The 23,786-nt window shown below is 30.6% G+C and overlaps 1 protein-coding gene across 5 annotated transcripts in view; it reads right to left on the bottom strand.

Annotated features, from left to right (window-relative positions):
* The window catches only part of LOC146532114 (membralin), a 92,867-nt gene extending 89,348 nt beyond the window's left edge, over positions 1–3,519 (bottom strand). For 2 of the 5 annotated variants that reach the window (XM_085197795.1, XM_085197800.1), the window contains exons 1-3: positions 3,356–3,498; positions 2,379–2,951; positions 595–883 (exon numbers count right to left, since the gene is read on the bottom strand). In XM_085197795.1, the coding sequence (XP_085053921.1) occupies positions 595–883; positions 2,379–2,854 (765 nt within the window). In that variant the 5' untranslated portion in view covers positions 2,855–2,951; positions 3,356–3,498. The other 3 variants (XM_085197799.1, XM_085197797.1, XM_085197798.1) reach the window with 3 other exon arrangements.
* Between the last annotated feature and the right edge of the window lie 20,267 nt (positions 3,520–23,786).

Below are 23,786 nucleotides of genomic sequence, written 5' to 3'. Positions count from 1 at the left end.
GTAGGCATTTACATATTTTAATTTAACTTTTTTATAGCTTTACATAGCAACCGGCATATAACAAGATGAGCTGAGGGAACCTAGTGTTGAGGCACTCCATTCCTCAGGTACCATACAATTTTCGACACATCTCATATTGGAGATGCAAGCAAGTTATTCAAGATTTAAAAAAAAATAATAATGTGCATTATTTATGTATTCCGCGAATAGTTTTCCTACTTATTCCATATAATCTTAATTAACATTAACATTATCTTTATGATGCTTATAACATACTTCGAATTAAAGATCTGACCCTGTTTTGAATGGCCAGCTTTATAAAAACAAGTCAAAGATTATTTCTTTGTAAAGAAATATTGTATACTAAATGGTGCTAACAATGTTAATGTTAAGTGAAAGTTACTTATTAATAGCCAAAATGTTAATATACATAATATGTGTATTTTATTTTTAGAAGTTAAGAATAAAATTATCCTCTACAACATGAATTAATACTATCTTTATCTTAGAAATATTTGAAGTTTAACAGTTTATCCTGATAGGTAACTAAAATTTGCCATTTCACTAAAAACACTTTAATATCAATTTACTCACATCAATTTTAGAATCTCTATCGAGATCTTCGACAAGACCCAAAATGCCTTCCCATATAGAGGATGTAGGTTCCACATGTTCAGCAGGCGTGATTGTTTGATTTAGATCTTTTTGGTCACTACTAGGTTCCAAATTTGGTTTGGCGCCATAGTAATCAGTTTCTATCACTCGTCTGTGTGTGTCATCGTTGTCTTCATAAATACGAGTAATGTTGCCATAGTCCGTACCGTCCCGTAAATACTCATCTTCTTCAATGTCCTCACTTGTGGATGATTCTAGGTTGTAAAACCTTAAATTACAAAATAAATGTTATTAACTTTAGAAACTTTCATATATTTAAAAAATTAAAGTTTGTCAGCTCCAAGCTGCAAGGCAGAGAGAACCTAGTGTTAAGGCAGTCCATTTTTCACCTTCTGCCGAATTCTAAAGGCATTGCAAATTGAGTGGCGGAACTCAACGCCGCACTTTGCCTTACATTGCTTGTATTCACATTTCTTTTTTAGCTTTACACTATATACAGCAAATATAGGCATGGGTAGGCAGTGGGACCCTAATGTTAAAGACACTCCTGTCCTCGCATTTTGTCCAATCTTTGATAAACTGTGTATTAAGTGGTAGAATTAAATGTTTAAATGCCCTTTAGCTTCTCACCAGAGCAAGGATTGTACCTCCTAACATGACATTTAGTCAGTCTTCCGCTGTGCCACAATTGTTATGATTATAAGGAATAAGAGATATAATCAAAAAATTATTTTCTGTGTTAACAACAAAAGTTGTCAAATAGAATACAATAATAATCTATTAGTAATAACAGATGACTAAGTTCTTAACAAAATGAAGAATTCATAAATGAAGCCTTACATTAGTATAAAGATATAATATATTTCTTTAGCAATATTATTAGATTACTTTGTTCTTGAGGTTTCATTATAGTTAAGAAATATTAAAAATTACACTTAGGTATGAATTTAAACCAATTTTTCTAAGTAAAAAATAGTTTATCAACTATTTAAAGACATGTTAAAAATATATGAATAATAATTAAATTGATGCATATTTTTTTACAGTAAATTACTACATAAAATTTCATATTGCAACAGAAATGAATTGAATTTAAAATTAAATTTATACAAGTGAAATAAAAGGTCATCTGTCAAAAATCTATGTTATTGGTTACCTATAAATAGTCTCAGTGTTATTAAAGCTCGACTGACCTACATTGGATTTTAGCCACTCTAGCCATATGATAATTTATACACTTACAGATATAAGTATAATAATAATATTATATATAATTATATAGATTAATACCAATATAAATATTATTTACATATTCATATTTTTTAAAAATAATAGTGCTGTTACTTAAGGCTACTGTGATCAAAAGAGTATTTTGAATGAGGATGTTATTAAAATACAATGTACTGTTAATATATTTGACAATTTGTAATGTTGCCAAAACATCTACAGCAATGTTTACAAACATGTTAGTTATTTCTCACTGTATTATTAGTCATTTTTTTATTAGCTTCATGCTGTATCTGGCACACACAATTTCTGCAGAATTCTGGAGGCATTGCCTGTTTTTGTATAACTGTATCTTGTAAACCAAGAAATTATAAGCTATTCAAAATAATCGTTTTTTTTATTAACTATCCGCATTTTGTGCGTTTGGTTTTTGTGACATTATTGCATATAATATGTAACTAACAGTAATATGTGTTTTAGATTACCTGTACTGCATACATAAATTACTTTAAGTAGTATAATACATTTGAACTTACCCTTCAGTTGTGAGCATTCCAAGCATAGAATTTAACTCATCTTTATCTCTTTTTAACTTCCTTTCCTTAGCATAACTTTGTTCAACTGTATAGTCTTGAGAGGGATTTCTTAAGATTTCCACTCTGAGTATACCATCTCTTGGCCACGAATCCTTAATATGATTCAAACATGTGGTTGGAGTTCTTGAGAATGCAATGTGTATGTATGCAAGTACAAAGAATGCTACAAGTGCCTTCAGCAACACAAGAAATTCAAAAAATCTTCTAATAGGCCTCGGGAATGTTCTAGCATATGCTAAGGCAAACTTGAAGAATAAAGCATGAAACAGTCTTTCTCTAACACTAAATAGTGGATTCTGGTTGTTATTTCTATTTCTATTTGCTCCTTGATTTATAATAGGACCACCTGGCAATAAGTTATTCTCTGGATTGACTCCAGGTGGTAGGTTATTTGCAGCATTTGCTCCTGCACTCATCTCTCTTCAATTTATTATGTAGTTTTTTAATTTTTGATTTTCGCACAGAAAACAGATTAACTAAAATCAATCTGTCCACATTTTACACGTATATCATCTAAAACAGTCAATGATCTTGTATTACTTTTTCACATCCTATATATTAATACAATTAGAGGTTTAGCTATGTTCTAAAAAATTGAGATTTAGCGAACACACGAAAATATCAAATGGCCTACAAATAATACAATTCTATAATCAGTACAATACTGTTGTCATTTTAAATCGATCAAAATTCGACATTGACCTAGGGATTTCTTAGCTTGAAAAAGCGAATATCGTTTCTTTTAAGCGTTATATTTTAAACCTTAAAAATAACAATATTTAGAAAAACCATGCAATATTACTCTAAAGTCAAAATTCAGATGTCTAATCAAAAAATTACCCAACAAAAGTAAAAGTAATCAACAAGCTTGATACTTAAATGTCAAAAACACTTTCACAATAAAATTATATAATAACCTTGATACACATAACATTAAAACGTTTACTTTGTTATTAACATATAATTGTGTCTCAATTTAATGATAATAACAAAAATATAATAAATAAAACACGCACACTATTTGTACTTTTAGTAAAACGACGTAACTGTCAAATTCTAGTAATGTCATTTATTGAATTTTCCTTTTGGACGTCGCTTCTGTAGTATTTTATTTTATGAATATTGCCAGCTTTTAAGCAATTATGACATTTATTTTCAACGTAATAATTTATTGTTTTTATTTTATTAGCATATGAAAATATATTTCTAGCTCTTAAATTAGTGTTTATTCAAAATATAATTTTAATATTCTTCGTTATACTTATAAATTGAGCATACATTGTTTTTAAAATATATTTAAAATTCCGTCAATCTTTTAACAGGCATTAAAATTTATTTACTACATCTATTTAAAAACAATTTATTCTATATATTTGTTTTTATTGTGGTAACTTCACATAATCTCATTTTCTTATATGGCTATACAACGTAATTTGAAACTTGGTCACTAGCGGGCGCAGTAAGCCCGAAAAAATGTAGTTAAATTATATATTTTGTAATTATAATATTTTAAATATGTTGGAAAATGTTATAATATTATATTTTATAACACGCTATATATTGGACGGTTCTGAGCCCGCCAACACAATTAATTAAAATAAAAAAAAATTGGAAATCCGGTCGTGGCACAGGGGCCGAAACTGTAAGCGTGATGGTTGTGAATTCGATTCCCACTCGGGAAATGAATTATTACTTATTAATACTCTCATTTGTTTGCTCTGGCAACAAGGCAAAACGTGGCGTTGAGTTCCGCCACTCAGCACGCAATGCCTCTGAAATTCGCAGGTTAAATCAGTCTACTGGATAAAAAAAGAAAAAAAAATTGGTAACAAATAAAGTAGCTGCGATTTTCCGAATCGTTTATAACACAAAGAATATTCTTTAAAAGGGCTAACGTAACTACGTCTCTACATAATAGCGTCGCATGTGCCCAACGAAACAAAAGTCCATGAAAATCTCACAAAGCCAAAAGAGCAGTGAGCCTGATTGACGTTTAAATCGTACGCGACTCCAAAAAAGATTTTTTTCTATCCTAAATGTCACTCACTTAAAGGTACAATAAAGACCTCTACGTGATAGATGAAGAAAAAAATCTTTTGAAATAGTCTTCCAACGAAATAAATCTGTAGGTACCTGCCTTGAAAGGTGTTGCATAAATAAAATATATGATTCCCAATAAGCATTATGTGTATTCTTAACGAGAACATTATTATATCCTTTTGAACAAAACAGCTAATAAAAATTACCATAATTATGTTGTTAAGTTTACAAATAAATATAATCAAATATCTATATGAGTTACCCTGTTATCAATATTGTGTTAGAAAATATGTTATCATAATTTTAATAATTAAAAAGCTTTCACAAGTGTTACATTAAAATGTTTTACGCATTTGCATGTAGCATGCTAAGAGTATAGTTATCGTATAAAATATTTAAAAAATATATTAATAGGGAGATATATTAAGAGGGAAACTAGTGTTAAGACACTCTATTCCACACATTCCGACGAATTTTCGAGACATTGCTTGGCGGAACTTAACGCCGCGCTTTTTGCTTTGATACCATAACGAACAAATGAAAATATTAACCACCACGACGGCCTCACTTATGAATTGTATTTAAATATATTTTTTTTTCCATATTGTCTCTAATGACATTATGACACCTGTGTTTTAATAAGCGTATCTATCTTTAAAAAAAGCAAATAAATCTCATCGATAAGACACTTTAAATTATGATATAAAAATTAAAAAAAAACAAGGATATACTATACTATAAAGAATTGTTAAACAAATTTTTTACGTCTAGAATATCTCGGAATTCCCATTAATCTATACCAGTTGAAACGGACTGCGATAGAGGCTCTAAGATAACGTTATAAATATTCAAATACCCGTAGCGGACAGGTTGAAAAAATTGACGTCTCAATTATCGGAGCCTTCGGTACCTATGGGGTATTAATTTATATTATTCTCACGTTTCTTATTTCCTCTTGTCGTAGCCTAGTCTGCGGTTTCAAAAAAGTTTTAATAGGATATAGAAAATTTCATCTGAAGTTTTTGTCGTTTATATTATGAATCGGGCAAAGTATTTTTCTTCGAGCATAGATAATTGAAGAAATTATCAGAAGAAGAGAATTGAAGACATGTATATTAATTATTAATAAGTACAATACAGAAAAAAATATTAAAAGACAAGGTAAAGTATTATATAAAAATATCTTAATTATTCCAACACGTTGTGGTTATAAATAAATAGTAGGCCTCATCCAGGAACCTATTTAAAAATATAAACTTTCTTCCAAATCCGGTCCAGCTCTTAGGAGACGTAAAATGACTAATGTACTAATTACATACAGAAAATTATATCTAAATTCACATTATAATGATGTAGGGAATCAACCGGGCCAATAAACATCACCATATTTAAAACATTAAGGAAAATTGTTTTTTCCCGAATCTATTTGCATATGTTATAGATAAATTACGTTATAGATAACCATTTTATTTATCTTAAGAATTTTATGTAAGTTAAAAAAAATGGTTGAATCATTTATTTTTTAAACAAGTCTAGATACGTATGGATAGAAACAGTAACTAGTAAGTATATTAGGACTTGCAAGAACTATCAAATTCAATGATAATGAACTCGGACCAAATTAACATAATATAGTGTGTCGTAATTTAAAACTAAAGTTCATATTTTATGTTTTACATTAACATACTCCATGTATGTATATATATTAAATGTAAATTTATTCTTTGAAAATTTAAATTCAATGGCGGAGTAGGTACTGGCACGCCTATCAAATTTTGTGATTCATATCACCACATCGCCGTTGAAGTGTTGAATCATGGAGCTCATTTATCTACTGGCTGTTATATATTACTATCTAGATCTTATTAATAAAAGCTTTAAGCTTAGGGTGTGTTTTTGAAAGAAAAACTTCAATCTACCCTCATATTTTAATGTCAAAATCCACTAGTGTTATTATTTCATTTTTAATTGTCTTATTCAAATCTCTAACCAATTTCACAATTCTTAAACTAATTTTGTTTAAATATCATACCCATTCATTCTAATACACATCAGCCTATCGCACAAATTAGTTTTAGACAAAATAATAACAAAGGTAAATGGAGTAAACTATTCTTATTAACCGACTTAAAAAGAAGGAGGTTTTAAATTCGGTTGTAATATTTTTTTATGTATGTACACAGATTACGCCGAAGTTTCTGAACTGATTTGTGTGATTCTTTTATTGCTCGATTCGCTATTACTGATATTTGGTACCATAAAAGTTTCATTCAGTTTGGCACAGTAGTTCTTTTTTATGAGCATTTTTGTTAACTGGGACGACGCAAATGTTTGTATATATATATACACCGATTACTTAAAGATTTTTAATCCAACAAAATTTAATTTAGTGCTAAATGGCAGGGGTGATAAGCAACTTCAGGTGCACTTATTAGTCTTTAATTTAAAGTGATAATTGAAACTACAAATAGTAGTAATAAAGTAATTTACTATTATTATTTTAAGCTATATTTATAATTATTTAATATTTTTTTAGTGCTTGGAATCGATTTACAACCTACCCTTATCTAGACACATACTAATAACAGTATTAATATTAACGTTAAAAGCATGTTTCTATAGACGCATTCTAAATTAAATCATTATAAAATTATATTACGCTTTTAGTTTTTAAAGTCGGTTCTTTTTAACGTATTTTCTAATATTTAATCAACTCGAATAATGTCTCCATTTCAAAAGATAAATCTGCCCAACACACGGATTATGTGACTATTTGATTTTCTGTTTTATAAACATTTGCTAAGCGCTGTGTAAACGAAACGTACCACGAACAAAGTTAAAGATATACCTTATAAATCACTATACATTCCATCTTATATCTTTTGTGGTGGGAGTAAGATCCAATCATTTCTTTTTATATGGTTTTTAGACAACCTTAATGTTAAATTCACCTGGCATGCTGTCAGCTCCCGTTTTTGAAGAGTTCTTTTTTGTATGTCTATTTAAATTTCAAATTTCAAGGATATATGGATAGATAAATATGTATTTTTAATATCTATATACAGATAATATTTTAATTACTATAACTAAGAAATTCTCTCACTTTTGTCACGATTTTATAATTGTCTTTATTTTAATAATTTGCTCATATACTATTCTACTACTATACTTCAATGAGCAAAAGAAAATGTTATATTTAAATAAATAAAATTCGAAATACCTATAACAAAAAAAGAGTTTATTAGTACAATATTCAAATAAAATAAATAAAATATAAACTCTACATTGTAACTACAAACCCATTATAAGAATATCCTATAACAATATCGTTGTATTTCTCGATAGCATCACTGAAATAAAACGAAAATAGTTTCTTTTATTTTACATCTGTCTGTGGTGCTCTCTTCCAGCTGCGATATCTTCATTTGGCGGGACGCAGGTGTCACGTGATAAAACATCTGTCTCGCTCTAAATAATAAGTAAAGTATTGCCATCTCTTTCGTTCGTTTGTGCCTCATCTCCATAGGGAAGCCTACATGTTTTGATTTTATTTTGTTTTTTTTCTAAGCCGTAGGCATTACTTATTTCATTCGAGTTGTTGGATACAAAAATGTACAGATTTATATATTTTCAAAAGAATATATGGAATTGGTACATGTTAGAATAAAAATGATGATTATGAGTTGAAATTAATTTTGGGGAATCTATATTCAGGTATAATAAGTATATTTTTGTTCCCGATTTGTAGACTACTACGTTGAATTCTTCATCCTACAAATAATGTACAGAAAGTAAAAAAACGAAACAAATGAAGTTGCATATATGTTCCATTTTCTTTCCATAAAAAACTCATTTGAAGGTTCCAGACATAAATGTTAACTATGAAAGTCTTATAAGTATTTTAATTTTCTTCTTGTGCATTGATGCTAGTTAAGAGAGCTCGATTATGAACTACTTATAAATAAATGTTATTAAATGTTATATTAAACCTTGATGTACACAAATTTTCGGTTATTATAATAATATCTGTATTTTATATTTATAAGTTAGTATTTAGAAACTTGATTGGTATATGTAATATTTATAGTGTCTTATTAAAATATATTTAAAAAATAATAATAATAACTTACAATTTTACATGTATGCCGCCCATGTAAAAGAATCTAAGCCAGTTGCTATGTACTTATTTTATAAAACAATCTGTATCCTTATCCATCTCCCGCTTGACGGTTACCCAGAAGGAACCAAGGAACCAAAAAAAATACGATGCAATGAAAAAACACGATAAATTTTATCGATCGGTGTTTCCAATACGCTGCGTAGTCAACATCGATCTTCTCCTTCAGCGATCAATCACCGCCGTTAATACAGCAAGAACTAGAACTGCTACCTGTCATACAACTTCTGTCACGATTCTGACATTTTAAAGAGTTGTGCCTTAAGTTAAATTAAAATATTATACAATAAATATATTTTCCTTAATATCTCTTTTCCTTTCTGGACTTAAACTAGAGAAACGTGTGTCACTTTAGAAATACAAATGTGTAGTGTCTTATATTTATATTATTTAAGGTATCGTTTATGTATTATTTTAAAAAATATCAGCATTCCCCACCCCTTTTCTATATAAAATATGACTGGCTTTTTTTTATACTTCTCTCGCACCATAATTCGAAAATCAATCAATCAATCATCTTACAGATAGTTTTCACATTCACATTTATATTTCAAAGTTTATTTATTAAAATCTCTTTAAATAACCTTGAAACTTGCATATTTTACAAGATAGTTGCTTCCATGGTTCACTGCATAATGTCTCATACAGCTGAATGCCTTACTAGTTTAGTAGCTGCTGTAGCCCGCTCCACTTACCCCGATCATGTGTTGGCAGCGTTTCTCGTTAACTTAATTAAAATTTTATAATATTACATTTTGTTTATAATTAAGTGCATTTTTCTTATTTAGCATAGTTCGTTTTATGGCAAGAAAAAAAATCTTAATAATCTTACTTAAAAGATTTCGTCTAAACCACTAAGACCATATATTTTTCCCGTGTTCTCTTTTCTCTCTCCTTTTGACTTAAAAATTGTAATAAATTAAAACAAACGCAAGTTGTAAACACATATATTCTATATAAACGATATATTAATAAAATTATTGCTATACATCGTCCATAGAAGCTACAAAAGCAGGATTTTAGATCCTGCTTTTGTAGCTCTACCTGACATGACAGCCTCGTTTATGCTACAGCGAACAAGGCCTTGTAGGGCTGGGGTATTGCATGCTAACTACTGGAACACTGTACGAGTCACTAGTCACTATATACTCTATAAATATATTATACGACGTAATTTTAACTTAGATTAAAAGAAATACTCTTACAGTATATTTTTGGAGTTAATCTCAACTTTCTTATTAAATATGTATTCTGCTCTAGAATTCAGCGGAAAATGGGGAAAGCGTCTTAACACTAGGTTCCCTCTGCCTACCCAATTAAAAATGTATTGCGGATAAAATGAAAACATTACTATGATTAAAACTGCATGTTATTTATCATTTGTTAAAAAAGTTAATTTAATGCTGTTTTGGTAACTTTTAACGATTTATTTTTAAAATAAATGTAAAATTGATAATATATTTCTGTATGTGGTACCTATATGTGGCACAACATCCAAGGTGTTATCATCTTAAATATATTCTGCAGATCATTTGAAGAAGTGTTGCCATACTCGTATTATCCATCTATATTACTTTGGTTTGGTTTTGTTTTTAATTTTTTCTAGCGATAAGATCACATATTATAGCATATATATATTTTTTGAGCCTGAAAAATATATAGTCACGCAGATTATTATTATGTTATAAGTATGACTTTTATTTGATTTCTGTAATTAAATCTGATTAAATTTTCTAATTTTATTAGATCTAGCTATATTTTTTATAAAATGGTATAATAAAAATGCACGATACACATACAAATGATTTTTTATCAAGCAATAATCAAATAAATATAGAAAAACGCTAAGATATAAATATATAATACACAAAATCCATTTAAGTTAAATGAATATGGACATACGTCAGTTTTAGAGGAAAGAGCCTCTCGATTACTACACGAGCCTTTCGCCTCGCCGCCTCGCCGCCGCCGATAGAGTCATTATCTACCATTATTAACACATCATCTCAAACTTTACAACCCTAACGAAATACTCATGAAGCGTGAACGAACTTCGAACGAACGACTTTTAATAATATACTGGATAAACGTTTAATAAATCATTTCGGGATTTAATCAGCGTTTTGAGATTTAAACATTTTTGAAATTTGTATTGTATTTTGTTTTAGTTATTAGTTTTTTAATTAATAAAAACCAGGAAATATATTTTTTATTATATTTCTGATATGGATGTACAGTGGTTTCGGTTTGTTCTTCTACGGATTTTTAACTTTTATTAACTGAGTCGGCAGAGGGAACCTAGTATTAATGCACTCTGTTCTTCATTTTCCGCTATATTAAGGAGGCTATATTAACACCGCGCTTTGTCTCAACACTAAAGCGAAAATATTACAAATTTAATTTCCTCGCATGGTAATCGAACCCATACAATTCGAAGTCACGACGTCACGTGAAGATGTTTTTCAGGATCTTTAACTATTAATTAGTAACCCTATACAAAGCTAGACACATACACAGATATTTATTTTGTATACAAAGCTATTTATTTTGTAACCCTATACAAAGCTAGACACATACATAGATATTTATTTTGTTTTGAAATACTAAGTTTGACAAGCTTTGGTCGGTTGTCTGATTAAAGCACCGGGCAGCTGCTGCTCGGCGCGGCCGGAACGAGCGTCGAGCGTTGGACTACGACTTAATGTATATGATTTTCTTTTCACTTTTTCTAACTTTTATAGTTTTTTATAGTTTCCAATCTTTAGCTTTTGGGAAAAAAGGAAGGAATAGTAATAATAGCATCTGATTCTCTCTTTTTTTAGGTGAACTTTTATTTTATTATGTTCCTTATTGCTTGAACTTTTGAGGAAAACTTTGAGAAAAATAACCAATGTGTGTACCAGTGGAAAGTTCATTTATATTTAAATATGCATTATTAAAAATAGTTTCGTATACAATTAAAATACAATAGATTTTGATTAATATTATAATAGTACAGCATCCTTTGGATATATTGAGGTAATTTGTAAGTACTTATTAAATTTTAAGTGTACATAGAATAATATTCTTTAATATCCTAAAAATAAAGACGTGTCTCCTTTGTTGTATCGTGGGAGAAAGATTGCGTGGGCCGCAGTAACGCCCACTGCGACACACGTGTCCCGGATGTGGATGAAAGAATTGTACCTTTCGGGATGAACATAAGTAATTAAACTAATTTTGTATATTTGATGACATAGAAAACAGCATTTTATTTGTATTTTACTGACTTAAAATAAGAGTATTTGTATTGTTTCTTTTTATTTATTATATCAATTATATTAATTTATTATTGAGGTCAAATCGGTCAAGATTAGAATGAAAACAAAAAAGAAATTTTAAAATCAATCCTTATATAGTTTGTTATAATAAAATTCTACTTCTTACTTTTCTATAGCAGTAAAGCAACTACAAGCTTTGTGCTACAAGAGTGCTGACCTCCAGGCCACAACTTGCACCCAACTTGGAAGTCATGAAATTGATTATGTGGCCAAGTTGGCCGATGCAAAGAGAACCTTGTAGAAATGGCACGGACACGACCTGAAAGGTGAAACCCACAAACAATGGCATACTTGCTCTTCTGTTGAAACTGTCCGTCTGTCGACCTGCTCGTTTGACGATCTGTTAAAGGCAACCAACAATGCAGTCAGCGTAGCTAAACACTCGCAAAACCTCAATACAATCATATGATTTGCAGACGAAAATGTCTTGTAATATCTATATCAATTCACAGTACATAAGTACCTAATTCCTTTCACTAAACTCTTGTAATTTAGTTATATATTTAGATATATTCGTATATCCGTTTCTTCATCAACACTTCCAAAACTTATAAAAACTAAACAGGAAGCTTTCAATTTTCCGATTCAGCATTTATTAGGTGCAGCGTCGTTTCGACTCTTAAATTTTGTATTTTACGAGAGTGGACAAAGCAATAACCCTTTTTTACCCGATGGATACCGATAAGGTTGTAGCGTGTCCCCAGATGACCAGAACAGGTTCTCGTTAGCGCGAATGAAGTTGTTATACGTGACGGCGCTCGCCAGTTTTTGTTATTACACTCCCTTTATCCGACGCCAGTCGCCGCCATGAGATCCCTGATAAGACTGAGTCATGAAGAAAAACATTATTTAATTAGCAATATATGGCATTGGTTGAACATTTTTTTTTATACTAAAAACCTGTCATGGACGTTGCTTCGCACAGTAAAATGTCAAAACGTTAATAATTGTACTGCATTTCGTCTTTATCAAGGAAATTTACTTCATTAAGTATTAAAAGGTAATAGTATATGGGTCATAATCAGAAAAAGTGCACATTTTGTGTCTTTTCTTGTCCCGCTACTTTGAATGCGTTTTAAAAATACAATTTTAAAGATAATTTAAATATTTTGCCATTTAAGATAAATTTACTTATTAACTTAAAGATTTTTGTAATATTTTAAATGTATTAAGGCTTTTAATAGTATTTTTTATTAGTTGCAAAAAACTTTTCAAAATGCTTCCATACAATTTTTCGTGTCCCATTCACCACTTTACTTTTTAAAAATTGATTTGTTACGAATGTTTATGGTTTTATTTGATTTCAGATATGTTTATATTACTTTACTTTATGCATAACATTAAATAGAACTACTTTTATTGATACATTATTTAATAAATAATATATATTAATTAAGTAAATTTGTCCCAAAATATTGTCTTTTTGTTACTCAGGGCTAGTAACGTACAATTAAAATATGAACGCAATTATTTTGGATGGTATTTAATATTAGTTTTTATTGTGGCACCATAATTGTAAAAGTCAATGCTATCGTAGCTACAACCAGTAGTGTTCTCGCAGCAGTTGAGGGGTTCAAATGTTTTAAAGGGAATGCGTAAAATTACATCTCAGGGTTATAAACGGCTTTTATTTTGGTAAGTATTCTATAATTTCGTTTTCTTGTTTATGTTATTTGCTTCTTTTTACAAAATCTCAAAAAAGAACGTCAGTGCTTGCACATGCAACACGTGGCTTATGAGCAAATATTTAAAAAGGTTAGAATTTCTCAGACTTCATTCTCAATTTCGTTATATTTCGTTACGTAACGAAATTGAGAAAATATGAAGCCTAGTTCACAATTACGGTACCAATGTTTTCTTATATATGTTTATAATAAAATTTTATCGAACCGGTGCTTGTATATGGAAGATATGTATATAAGAAAAAAAAATTGCTGGCATATGAAAAAAACTATTAGTGACTTTTCATAACGTAAAGTAACCAAAAATAATGATTTTTAAGTTTTTTTGCTTGTTTGCTTGTTTGTCTATGTGTTTGTGCACGCTAATCTCAGAAACAGCTGAACCGATTTAGTTAAATTTATTTTTATTCTTTCTGAAATTAGTTGTGATTTTGTGATTTTTATTTTTTGATATATATTTTTGTATTTTCAGTAAGCGTAAGCTCCTATGTCAAATGCTGAAACAAATGCTTTTTTTTTTTTAGATATAGAGAACGTCTTAAAAAGACCAATCCTATTAAATATGAAGATATGCGGAATAAACACAAGAATTAAACTTAATTCCAATGATAACGACTCAAATTTTGATATATTTTAAAGTGAATTTAATTTTATCATTAACTTTGTGATCTCTAACTAGAAATATAAGTTTATTACGTTACGAACTAGCATTATTATATTGTTAATATTCTCACTTTGTTATGTTTTCTTCTTACATTTATAATCTGTTAATTCAACGATTGAACCTTTAAAATTTTGATCTGTGTCTCATTAAATAAAAAAAACAATAGTTTTATTCATATAATATCGTTATTTTGTTGTGTATAATGCCTTATGTCATCAGTTTCGTAACAAACTTTATCAGTGTTGTTACTTATCAGTTACGTTACGAATTCGAAAATGTCCACTTTTCTGATTATGACCCATATATGGCCAGTCGTGGTTGTGAATTCGACCCCTGCTCGAGGCAATGAAATATTTATTTAAGTCTATATTTCCATACATTACTCGCTCTGGGGTACAGGCAAGGCAGGCGATGAGTTCCGCGATTCAAGACACAATGCCTCCAGAATTCGGCCGAAAACAGGAAACGGAGAATCTGATTTATTTTATGTAACTACTGCGTAAAATGTATATAGTAGCTTATAAAATATAGGTAAGATATATAAAGAAAGAAAAGAAAAATGAAAGAAAATATTAGATATATAAATAAAATCTGGACTACCTCTATTATACCTACTTTAGATAGATATAGATATATAGATATCTTGCTCGTGCTTGTATTCGGGCCAGGTTCAATGCTCTATCGCGTTGCGGTACAATTAAGCGGAGTAAGCTATTTAATTAACAGGCAGAAGGTATCTAATGAATATTATCTGAAAGGTAAATCTTTTTATTCAAATTCAATTTTTATGTGTATTTTTTTTTATGTAAAGTCAGATTGTGAGTTCGATTCTCACTCGAGGAAATTAAGTTTTTAATATTTTCGTTTTCTCGCTCTGGTAACGAGGCAAAGCGCGGCGTTCACTTCCGCCACTCAACACACACTGTCTCGAAAATTCAGCAGAAAGGGGGGAACGAAGAATCTTAACACTAGGTTTCTTCTGCCTATCTCTATCTCTTCTATTAAATCTCTGACCATCACGTTTCTCATTTTTAAATTTGCTAGCAATTATAACTAATGGCGTGTTAAAGTAAGCTTCCTAAATTTATTACACTACGGTAAGATAAACAAATCAAATAATATATATAACATTAATGAAGCCTTCACAGCTTTCGGCACCATAAAAGCGGCTCTATCTTTGAGGTCACCGCCTTCACTGCCAAAGATCTTTTTTATTTAATAATTTATTCTTCTACCTCTGACAGCCAATAACTAATTTCTTGTTATTATGATTGATATAACGATAGTAAAAATATAATTTACTATTAAATAATAAAAAATACTATTAATATAAAATACATTTGATAGGTAATTTTATATTTATTTTAAAAATGATTGATTCCATCACGTACCTACTCGTACATACATAGATAATAAATTTTATTTCAATAATAACTGCAATAATTCTACAATTTGTATTTTCCATTTTATAGTAATGGCAACCCAAAAGATATTTTTACACTACTTTTACAGATTATTAAATTTTTACAATAATTAAACGTATTTCATATCAAAAAATAAAAAGGTTATGCTCTTCATTGCCAGCACTTGCTCGAAGTCGGCAGCTTTGAAGTGGCAACTGTCGGGACAGCGGGCGATGACGCTCATATAAAAACCTAGTGATTTATTCCAACGTCTATACGGCTCGAGCCGGTAATGACTTTATCGAACGAAGTCTTACTCAAATATATTAATATAACTTATAACAAAGCTTGTCCAATTAATATTTTAGAGTCGTATTCAATATCTTTTTTATAGAATATTTTGTTATATTCTTCTTATATTTTTCTTAAATCCAAAAACTTTTAACTCTATCGATATAAATTTGAATATTATTTTTTAAGAGGCCCTCGTGGCGCGGACTAGGGTATGACTTTTCGGTCGTTACTCTACGGTTGTGGGTTCGATCCCCATTCGAGGTAATGAATTATTATTTATTCATATTTTCATTTCTTCGCTCTGGCAACAAATCCCGGCGTTTAGTTCCGCCACTCAATATTTTATGCCTCGAAAAATTCGGCAAGTGAGGAACGGAATGTCCTAACACTAGGTTTCCTCTGTCTGTTGTATGCGGTATACAGCGTGAAATTGTTTTTTTTTTAGTAAATATAATTCAAAAGATATTGGGGTATTTGGTACTTTGCACACTCCACACTCCCCTATTTTACATACAAACACATCCAAATTGCGGCTTGACTGTCTCTACCACAGAATATATCTAATAATTTATAGATACAGGCCTATTCTTCTCATAAGCTAGAACTTTAAAGGTCTACCTTCATTGTTATCCTAAGATGGTTTCTTTGAAAAGCTAGCTTAGTTTGACAACAAACCACTACAAATTGTATAGCAGCATAAGTAATAACCACTTGTTTGAGGATTACCAAAACTGACTAATCTCAGCCTAAGAAGGAAACAACACAAAAGCCATAACTATTTAGCGACAGTATAATGCTTCCAGTAGCTTAAGCTTCGAGAGGTCATTAAACCGTGGCTTAAAAGAACAAAAAATATTTTAAAGAAATATACAAAGAAACCGCCAACAAATTGTGTAAGATAAGTACAGTATTTAGTAAAATAAGCTGCCATTAAGGGATTGTGAAAAAACGTCTTATAAGATATTTACATGTATCTCTTTGTACTAAAGTAATAATTAAATGGAAATTAATCTAGTAGGTTTATAATCAAAGCTGATATCAAAAATAATTCAAACTGTATTTTTGTAAATTGATGTAATGTTTAGTCAATTTTCCATTTACTTCATGCCCACACGCAATACCTCCCAATTTTTTTTATGGAATAAGACAAAGAAAACGAGCGTATGACCACCTGATGGTGGTGTAACACCAGTGGTGTGTTGCCAGCCTTTGAAGTGGAGATAGATCTAACTTAAAATTACAACTTAAATATACATATACAATCAAATATAATAAAAAAACATACCTAAAAGAAACAAAAATCCTCTTACATGCAATTTCATGCTTAACTTATAAAGCTATTTACCCACAACCACAACTAACAACAAAGTAAGAAAACAAAAAATGCATACCTAAATCGCTCTTCTAGAGAGAGAGAGAGAGAGAGAGATTTAAAAACTGATGTCTCTCAGCAAGATTTTGGCTTAACTTCCAGCATGTGCCACACACGGTGTACCAAATGACGTAACAATGAGGAACTAGGCGGTTTGGAGGTGTAATTACGATCACCAGCCATCATTACTGGTGCACGAGGCCACCCACCAGCAAGAGAAACGAAATCGCTATTCTCATTTCGTAGATATCTCTATATTGTCCAAATTATAGGCTGATCTGGATTTATTTCAATGTATCTTTGAAGTTTGTTAGTACTATGGTAAAATGAATGGTTTAAGCAAATCTAACTGTAGTTGCAAGTTTAAATATAATATTGTGAGGTTACTACTTTTTTTATATGATTACTCTTAAATTGTTTGTTTTTTTTCTTTTCTTATCGTCTAGTGCTAAATTTATTAGTACAGTATGAAGACATTGGTCTATTTGTAAAATTTTATATTGCAATTGATGTTTTAATTGTCAATTTTTCTGAGCAAAAAGAACGTATTGACAAGTCATTCCTTTCTTTAAGATTACCGCTCAAATTAAGACAGTACATACATGAAACGTGAATGAAATTTGGCCAAGTTAGGCTGTGCCCATCCCATAATAGTCTGGGCCCACCCTCGAAAAAAAAATCTTTACACAAAACCATTACTTCAAAATTAAAGTCAAGGCTCCCTTAAAAATATTTCTAGATACGCTCATGGTTAGGTTGCAACACCGCGCTTTTCTTGGCAGCGAAGATAAATTTTATCTATTATTATTTTAATAATTTAAATAAAACCAATTCCTCAATTGAGATCCCACAACTACCTATTCCATTTATAAACAGACACCACTTCGTACGATAAACCCCAACATAAAAATAATCATTTAATTATAATACATTAAATCATAAAGACAAGTGTTTACACCAACATTTCCACATCTTAACCGAGGAGTAAATTGGCATCTATGCAGCATAGCAAATCTCGTAACGTCATGCTAATAGCCAATCAAATGAGCATAGTAATAAAGCGATCATAGAAGAGGTTTACGAGATGTCGACGGACGAACGGTCTGACAGAACTACGTCTTAATTACGACGTTACTTAATGGACTATAAACGCAGCTTTTAGTGGTTATAGGCTGTATATATGGTATAAAATGTATAAAATTATTGATTATTATTTGAGGTAAGTCGTCGTGGTGGTTGTGGATTTGCTTCCCATTCGAGGAAATTAAATATTAAATATTTTCATTTCTTCGCTCTGGTAGCGAGGCAGTTCCGCCACTCCACAATAGCAAAGCCCCAAGAATTTGGCGGAAATTGGAGAGCGAAGTATTTTAACACTAGGCTGCCCTCTGCCTGGCCTGCTAAGTGCGTGAAGCTGTGTTTTTTTAATCTTTATCTTAACTCTCAAATTTAATAATGTTTTAGCAGATTATTATAAAATAATTAAATTAAAATATTTTTTCTTAATATGTACGAATGATTATATTCAAATTTAGTAAATTTACTATAGAGACAACGTGTGTGTCCGTCCTAATGTTCATGCACTTTACAATATGATGCATGGGGTTTGATGTTTAGATGCAATTTATATGCAGACGGGAAGCTGTAAAAATTATTGTCGTAATCTTTGTTTGATACAGCGCGTCCGAGGAAATGGTAAAATAATTGTGATTACTTCATATATCGTGTGAGTTGAATATATTTGTTTTGCGGATATTAAAAACTGTTTTGAGCTTTTTTTTAATCATCATCATCATCATCAACAGCCATCTTTTGTCCACCGTTGGACATAGGCCTTCCCCAATTCTCGCTACCACACTCGATTTTTTTAATATCCTACTTATATTAGAGACGTGAATATTCTTCCTAGTAATATAATAAATGTGAAAGAATGGGAAGAGGAAGTGTGAGGATGCATATTTGTTCTATTTTAAGCAAAAACTACTGAATGGATTTAGATGAAATTTTACAATAATTTAGCAAATATCTTCATCGGGATAATATATAACAAATGTGTATAGTTGATGTAAGGATTTTGTATAATTTTGGTACAAGATTAAACGGGCGAAGCCGCACTAGGGTCGGATCTTGCGAATTACCTATTTGATTTTTTTTTCGTATTTTATACTACTCAATTACTCTACTACGTTTATCTCTATTTAAAAAATGTGACAATTATTAATAATTATTACTTCCATTTTTTTTAAATTAAAAATACACAATTTATAATATTAAGTCCGTGATGCCGAATTAGATGTATGGTGCTTTCACTAGTTTACGTACCCAGAATTGCTTAAAAAACTTTAACATTTCCTTCCTTGTTTATTTAATTATTATTTCGAACGTAGCCCCACATAGTGTTGGGAGAACGTTATGATCACTCATCATTTGACGTGCCTATCTCCATTAAAACAATATTCATGAAGACATTGTTGGGCTTGGAGGCGTGGACCTCGTGATCGGCACTCACGAAAGCCGTGCCACATAAATGAGTTTAGAGTCAAGTACGTTATGCTTCAACGTTACCTTTAATTTATTCTCTTACTAGCGACCCACTCGCGGCTTCGCCTGCTTGTACTATGTAATTATTAATTTACTAATATCATTTTCAAACAACATCTGTGGTTATATTTCATAAATCAGTTCATATCTATAAATTAATTGAAAACACAAATGCTAAAGGAAGCTTGCCAAAATACAATAAAAACTGTTCTCATTTTAACTGAAACTAACGCTAATCTATATTTTCCGCGTATTTAAACAATAGTTATCATACTGTGTGTAATTTTTAAATCTTTCTTTTTAATTTCACGCTGAATACTGCACATAGCAAGGACGACAGAGGGAACCTTGGAACCTAGTGTTAAAAAACTCCTTCCCCATTAAAACTTCCGTTTCCCACTTTCAAATCAAAAATGAATTAAAATCAACATCTAACTCTGAAAAGCATAATATAACCGTAACCATCACGGCCATTACCAATTAGGTGACCACGGAACCTAACCAGTTTCGGAGACTAAATTTGTCCTCTTTCTCTTTTTTTTTTCTATATATTATTTTTTATTGGTATTCTTGAGTAATCATTTTATAGGCCACGTGGACAGGACCACCCATACCGCCGCCGGTAATCCCCGCGGGCCTTACAGAAAACAATACGCGAATTTCGGACGGACCAGTTAGCGTCATACTAAATTATGAATTTGAAACTTTAGAATAAGCCTATACTTTTAAGACTTTTAGGGTGATTTTTTTAAGACTTAACTTAATGTCTCTAAGAGAAAATCTAATTTCTTATATAATAATTTATCTTTAGGTACCTATATATACTTACTAGCGGCCCGCCCGCGGCTTCGCCTGCGTGAACTACGTTATTATTAATTTCTGTCTCCATGAGTACCTACGTCCTTTAAGTGACGTACATGCAAATTTGAGACTCCTAGCAATTGTAGTAACGAAGTTTCGTACAAACTTTCAACCCCAAAAGCAACCCCTTAGAAGTCGAATATTGCAAATTTCCGTCTTAGCGAGCACCTACGTCCTATAAATAACTCATATGCAAAATTTGAGATTCCTAGCACTCGATTTTGTGATGAGAGAGTGACCTTTCGATTTTATATATATAGATTGTATGGATTGAGACAACTTAGACTAATACAAAATTGATTAAGCATACTTTGTTTGTGATATAACAGATGCCGACTTCTTGAATTGTAATTGTTATACAGATGTTGTCAACAGATAAAAGTTTTTCTAAGTAATAATCACTTTCTATGGCCGTCGTGGTGCAGGGGCACAAGGGTGACTGTTATATGACGACTGTAGGTTCGATCCCCATTCAAGGGAATGAATTATTATTGTTTAATATTTTAATATCTTCGCTCTGGCAGTCGAATCTTCGTTGAGTTCCGTCACTCACAACGAAATGCCTTGAAAAATTGGCGGGAAATTGTGGAACGAAGTGTCTGAACTCTAGGTTTCCTCTGCCTACCACCCTTCTCTATAAACCTGATTTACTTTTATTTTTTGTATTAATTACTTTCTTATCAAAATGATTTTATTCTATATCTATTATAGAAAAGAAAGGAAAAATGTACGCTTGCATATACAAAATATATTGCTACTTCATTGTAAGTAGTTAAAAAATTATATAACGACATAATTATATAAAATTGCAACTAATTCAGCAATATTTTCACACGCCCATCATCAAGCGGATGCCGCCCCTCAGGATACTCCCTATCGGCATCCTCGTTGAGAGACAAGTGGTTAAGATAAGTACCTCCTTCATTTGGATATGATGACCCTAGAAAATCGCTGACCTGAGTTAAGTGTTGCCAGAAACGTGATTATTTTGGCAAACTAGATTCAATCCTTGTGGGAACGGAAGCACTCAGCCATATGCAATTTATATGGCAAAAAACCCTTTAAATGTAAACAAAGTGGATAAGAAATATACGTGAAATATTCAAAGGATAACTCGTACTTTTTATGTACCTCCACATCATGTTGGGACCTCACGTGGAAAACACGTGGTTTAAAAATAAAAGGATTACGTAAAGTGGTATATGAAAATTTAAGTGTCATTGTGAAAATGCCCACCTAGGTAGCATATATTAAACTAGTGATAAAAAAATCTTATATAAGTACTAAATAATTCTTGGTATATTCTACATACCACTTCCGGCACTCTACTTGTATAATATGGAAACTATTTTTTTGTGAAACAAAAAAACCTAAAAAATAACTTTGTCTTTTGTTAATCATATTTTTTTATTCACATTTCTAGATAAACTTGTGAGGTCTAATTTACGCAAAAAAAAAAAGTTAGTAAACTTTTGAAACAATGACAAATAAGCTTAATTTGTAGTGCATTAATAGAATTTAAATAAACATAGTATATGCAATTGTTTATTCTTTTTTTTTCTGTATTCCACATATAGCAGGATAGGCAGAAGCTGAGATTGACAAACAGGTGGATATTAGACAGAGGAAACCCACTGTCAAATGTTTAGAACACACTTTTCCCCACTTTCCCCCGAATTTTCAAGACATTACGTGTTTAGTAGTGGGACTCAACGCCGCGTTTCGTCTTATTACCAGAGCGACGAAATGAAAATATTAATAAATTTATTTCTGCTAGTAAGAATCGAACTCACAACCATCGTGTTTACAGTCACGGTTCTGCCACTGTTCCACGACGGTTTCCTTATTTATATGCAAACAAATATTGACTAAAGTGTTTGTATGAAACGCACGAACAGATAAGGCAGCAACAGATTGTAAAAAGGTTCTCTTCTTATTGAATACTAATTGACTCTATTAGATATTTAACGTTGCATTTCTAGTAATTGAGTCATTCTGTAGTTATACAGCTATAAACTTATTTATGGTTTTTTGCTATTAATATTATTCTTATTTTTTTGTTCATGCTGTATTCCTCATATAATAGAGGCAGAGGTAATGTAGTGTCAAGACACTTCGTATTCTATAATTTCCGCCCGAATTCGGGAAATTGTGTGTTGAGCACGACTGCGAAGTTTTATGTTAATGACTGGAGAAATTAAAATATGAAATTTTCCCTCGAGTGGGAATCGAACCCACGATCGCGCCACTACGATCTCAATACGACCTCAAATATTAGATTCATTTATAATCTGATCATCATAGAAAACAATAAAAAATAAAACAAATGAATAGAAAACAGATTTTTTTTATTTATATTTCAAAATAAATACAACTAAAATAATTAAACGACGTCTACAAAAACGAAACAAATGCAATAAATGTTACAACTAGACTTAAACTAATTAAATAAATAATTTAACCTATCTACTATACTTTGTACGATTACCATATACGATGCTAGTTTATATACATTTTCGGAACTACCCTAATAATCTCACTTTGGTAAACTGTGGTTAATAAGTTTTCGTCTCTTACCATATTCCATACATAAATAAATAAAAAAAAATTGCTAATTAATGAACTGGAAAAAAAACAAAAAACAATATATTTTATAATTTTTAAGATAGTACGAATGATTTCTTCGAAATAATGGATTATTATAATTTTATGCTAGCTCCAAACATGATGTGTAAATATAAGTTTTAGACATTTCTGTATTTTTTTTTTCATTTCTATTTTTTTTACAAGACATTTAAGCAAACTGAATCGTTTTATAACTGAATTGTTTATTTTAAATAAATTATTTATTTGAAATTTCTCTTAACATAAAAATTAATTACGAAAACATAATTTACATTAACAAACACAAACATATTACACACATCCAAACATATTTACATTTACAATAGAAAATACATTTTTGGAAAGCTTACATAGAAATATTGTCTTTTT

This window comes from Heliconius melpomene, chromosome 14 (assembly GCF_056956725.1).
Source record: "Heliconius melpomene rosina isolate 202511_hmr_F chromosome 14, ASM5695672v1, whole genome shotgun sequence".
Taxonomy (NCBI): domain Eukaryota; kingdom Metazoa; phylum Arthropoda; class Insecta; order Lepidoptera; family Nymphalidae; genus Heliconius; species Heliconius melpomene.
Note: the sequence above shows the minus strand (reverse complement) of the source record. Positions and strands in the feature narration are given on the sequence as shown.